Here is a 4,066-nt window from a genome sequence, read left to right as displayed (position 1 = left end):
AGACAGGTACAGGAAAACAACGGCAGGGAAGCGAGTGGGCGGGTGGGTGCCCCCCTCTTCCTTCGCCCTCTTCTCCCTACGGACACATACACTTGCCAAGACTCCAGAAGATGCTCTTGCTGCAGCTGAGAATACATCCTTGTTTTTTTTTTTGTGTGAAAGCTAACGGAGGAGAGGGCGTAGCACCACCTCACGGCTGTTTACTGTTTGCGGTTGTGCTGCCATGAGCCGCTGTGCACGTGTACGAGAAGCACGCCACTTTTTCAACGTTCTAGTGCCTCTGTGGGTGAGGTTCGCTTCTCACTGCGGCATAAAAGCGGGTCCGGGCACAGACGTGCTGAAGTAGCCGACGGGGACGTAGGTTTTAGGTGTGGCCAAACACGCAGTGGGGTCGCTCACAGGTTGTGCCGGCGCCTGGTGCATCGTCGCAAACATCGGTGACGTCGAGTGCGGTGGGGCCATCTGATAGGACACGGTGGCCATTGGGGCGCCGCCGTGTCCGGTGGCAAAGGCGGCCATCACATTCGGGTACGGCACGGCAGCGGCGCCGTCGAGGTTGTGAGTCGAATGGGGGTATGGCGAGGAGACACCTCCGAGGACGGACGCTCCCGCGTGCGGTGTGCCTTTGCTGCCAAACGACTGCTGCGAGGAAGACAGCGACGACGTGTCGCCCTTCCCGCTCGTCGTCCTCGTCGCCGAAAACGGCGGCAGTGGTGGCGGCTGGGCTGCGTGCGGCGCGTTCGCGCTGCTCGTCTGGGTGCTGTCTGCATGGAAGAAGCTCACGCTTGGAATGGCCGAGCTCGGGGTCGGCGCGAACGTGATGGGCATCAGCGTCTGCACACCGTTACTGGATACCTGCACAACATATGAGGTGGAGACCGCCGTCGGTGGCTGGCCCGGCGATGTCACCGTCGACTGTGACGGCTGCGGCGACTGGATGAAGGAGTGCGTCGACCAAGGCGCGGACGGCACGGAGAAGGGAAGCCCCGTCGGTGGCGAGGTTACAAGCATCGGCGACAAGCAACCCGTTTGCTGCGGCTCCGACGACGGCGGCACCGTCTGCGACAGAAGATGCAGCGAGTTGCTCGGCGGTGTCATCGACGGAGGCTGCAGCTGCGGTTGCTGCAGCGTGTCGGTGAAATAGATAGGCATCGGCCCATGCATGCCGGCAATCGGAGCCGCCTGGCTTGTAAAGGCAGCAGACGCCATGAAACTTCTTGGCATTGCCACCCGCGTCGCGCCGTCGCCGCTGAGGGTAGACGGAGCGTGTGGAGGCGGGTGCAGGAAGGTGCTGTTGGCGGTGCCGCTCATGCAGAGCGGAGCGCTGCTGCTGCTGCTGCCACCGCCCAATGTTGCGGCGCTAGTGGAGAAGTTTGAGGTGGACGGGGTCCTCCCAGACGTGCTGAGGCCCGTCAGTGGGCTGTTCGGGGACTTCTTGCCGCGCGCCTGCATGCAGCTGCGATTGTTCGCGGGAGAAACATTCCCTGACGGCGACATCATCATCAACCGCAGATCCGACGTGGCTATGCTTCGAGAGCCCGTCGATGCATTGCCGCCGTCTGCGGCGCTCGGTGTGGAGCTGGGAGCCGACGCCCTCTTGACGTTGCCGCGCTCCTTTGCCTTCTCCGGCTTCGCCGTCTTGACCGTCGTAAGCAGCGGCCCGCAGAGCGGGGACAGAAAGATGCGGTAAAGCTTCATGTCGTGACTGTACTCCTGCACGTCAGACCACGAGGTTGCGTCGTCCGTCGGGGTGCTGCGCGCGCGCACGATCTCGCTGTGGAGGTGCCCGAGGTGCTGCTCAAAGCACGTCGTGATGGCCGAGTCTCCGAGCAGCGTCTTAGCCCGTGGGTCCGTGGCGAGCCAGTGCTGCACGCGCCGCTCGCGGGACTGGGTATGCTCGCACAGTGTGTACTGCGTCCACGACTCACGGACCGTGGACGTCTGCGTCTGCGTTGTCGCCCACAGCCAGGTAAGCGCTAGCGCGCGGCCGTGGAATAGAAAGACGATGCCGCGCTCCCCCTTCTCACGGTCGTACGTGCACAGCCGCAGGTCGCCTGGGCGGACAAACTGGCTGTTCTCGATGCTGTGCGTGAGGGAGGTGAAGTCGTAGATGAACTTGAGAGCAGGGTAGTTATTGAAAGGGGACGACACGACCAGCGGCAGTTTTGTGATACGCTCGTAGAAGAGCGCCCGCGCAACCGAAACGGGGTCGTGCATGGACGAGCAGCCGTCAGTGCCGCCAGCGAGGGGGCTGGGGGGCAGGTCGCACAGCAGGTTTCGCGCCTCCTCGCCAAGGCCCGCCAACAGCTCCGCAACAGGGCGTCGCTGCAGCTGCTGGAGGACGATCTCGGTGAAGCTGTCCAGGTAGTATCTCGTCGATAGCGCGAGCACGCGCTCCAGCGTCCGGTCGCCGGCGGCCTTGAGGATAGCTTTGCGGATCTGCAGCGTTGGTGTGAAGGCGTCGCGGTCATCGTCGTGGCTGCGCATGTCGAAGCTTCCGATGACGTTCACGCGGTGGCCCTGGAACGTGAAACAGTCGTGCTCCTCGCGGTTGCTGACGTAGATGAACAACACCGCGCACGGCACGGGCTGCACGGCACGTTTAAAGCGCATATACTCCTCAGACTTGAACTGGGACGGACACGGCGACTGCTCATGGTGGTTGTGAGTGTCACTGTCACTGGGGCTGCAGGACTCGTCCACGCGGCGGTGGTGCGCCTGGAGGAGGCCCTTGAGCCTCAGGAACCAGTCGGTTGCACAGTCCTCAGCGCTCGGCATCTTCAACGTCTTCTCATCCTGCGGCGGTGCCGTCGGCGTAGACGGGGGCAGCAGCATGTGCGACGTGGCGGCGTTGAGAGATAAAGTGGCAGACACGGCTGACGCCGAGTGGGCGGGGCTGTTGCCGGCCTCGTCCGACGAGGAGGCGCGCAGGGACAGGGACGTTGAGCGCAGCCAACTCGTCGTCTCACGCGGCGGGCACGGGTTCTGCAGGCTTGTCGCGTGACCACTGTTGACGCTGTTGTGGGGCGGCAAAGATGGCGTGCCGATGGCGCCGAGGAAGAACGGCTCCACGGAAGTGGGCGGCTGGCTGCTCTTGTCGCTCTCCTCCGCCTCTTTCTCGAGCGTCGGGTCGTACACGTCTACCTCCCCGTCGCACTGCATGATGTGCTGGAGGTGCGCCATGCTGATCGTTGGCGTCTGCAGTGCACCGGCGTCGAGCATCTCCTCGTTCGTGTCAAACAAAGAGCGCTCGACCGTGTCGAGAAAAGCTTCAAGGTCTGCCTCCGTATAGTTGGCAGGAGGCACCTCTGCCATGCTGTAGCCGCGAGGGCGTGTATGGCTGTAGCGCACGTTGGGGTCATTGCGAACACGAATAAATTGCTGCCGCAGTTGCGGGTTTTGGTCGTTGAAGTAGGCGCGAGTGATCGGGATGAGGCCGATTTCGTGGTTGCCGTAACGCAGCGACCGAATGATCGGCTTCGCCTCACGTGAAGGGGTGGCGCCCATCTTGTGCTTGTGGGGTTGATCCTTTGGGCCCACAGACACACGGGAGAATACAGTAATAATAATGGAAGGGAAGAGAAGGCCCAGCGGTGGTTACGATAAAATACGTGCGCAAAAAGCGACTCAAGAGACAGACCCGCTTCGCCCTACTCTTGCCGCTCAATTTTCGGAGCACCGGAAAGAGAGGGGGGGGGGAATGGCCGAAAAGAATATAATATATACGAAGAGAACCCACCGATCTAAAAATAAAATAGGAAAAAATAAGAGAGAAAAGCAGGTGACCGCAGAAGAGGTGGCGGGCTCACTCGCAAAAGGGGGGTCGAGCCAAAACAGCAACAACAACAACCAAGTCCTTTCTTCCGAAGGGAAATATAAACAAGAGAGAGAGGAAAACGACACGCTTGTCTGCGATCGCCCAGTAAACACGTGCCGTTTTGTGAGGGAGAGACAAGCGAGTGGCGCTGATACTTCCGAGAGGCTTACACAGACACACACACACACACAGGAGCGAAGAAGAAAAGGAAAAAGAGCAGCAGGAGAACGGGGGGCGCTTTCCTTGACT

At 61.3% G+C, this 4,066-nt stretch overlaps 1 protein-coding gene across 1 annotated transcript; it reads right to left on the bottom strand.

Moving 5' to 3' along the window:
* Positions 1-300: 300 nt before the first annotated feature.
* LDBPK_200760 (hypothetical protein, conserved) lies at positions 301-3,507 on the bottom strand (the record flags this gene model as incomplete). Its single annotated transcript, XM_003860368.1, has 1 exon — positions 301-3,507. The coding sequence occupies one exon, from the start codon at positions 3,505-3,507 to the stop codon at positions 301-303; it is 3,207 nt and encodes a 1,068-aa protein (XP_003860416.1).
* Between the last annotated feature and the right edge of the window lie 559 nt (positions 3,508-4,066).

The sequence above is a fragment of the Leishmania donovani genome, chromosome 20, assembly GCF_000227135.1.
Source record: "Leishmania donovani BPK282A1 complete genome, chromosome 20".
In the NCBI taxonomy this organism is placed as follows: domain Eukaryota; phylum Euglenozoa; class Kinetoplastea; order Trypanosomatida; family Trypanosomatidae; genus Leishmania; species Leishmania donovani.
This window is presented reverse-complemented; position numbering and strand designations above follow the sequence as displayed.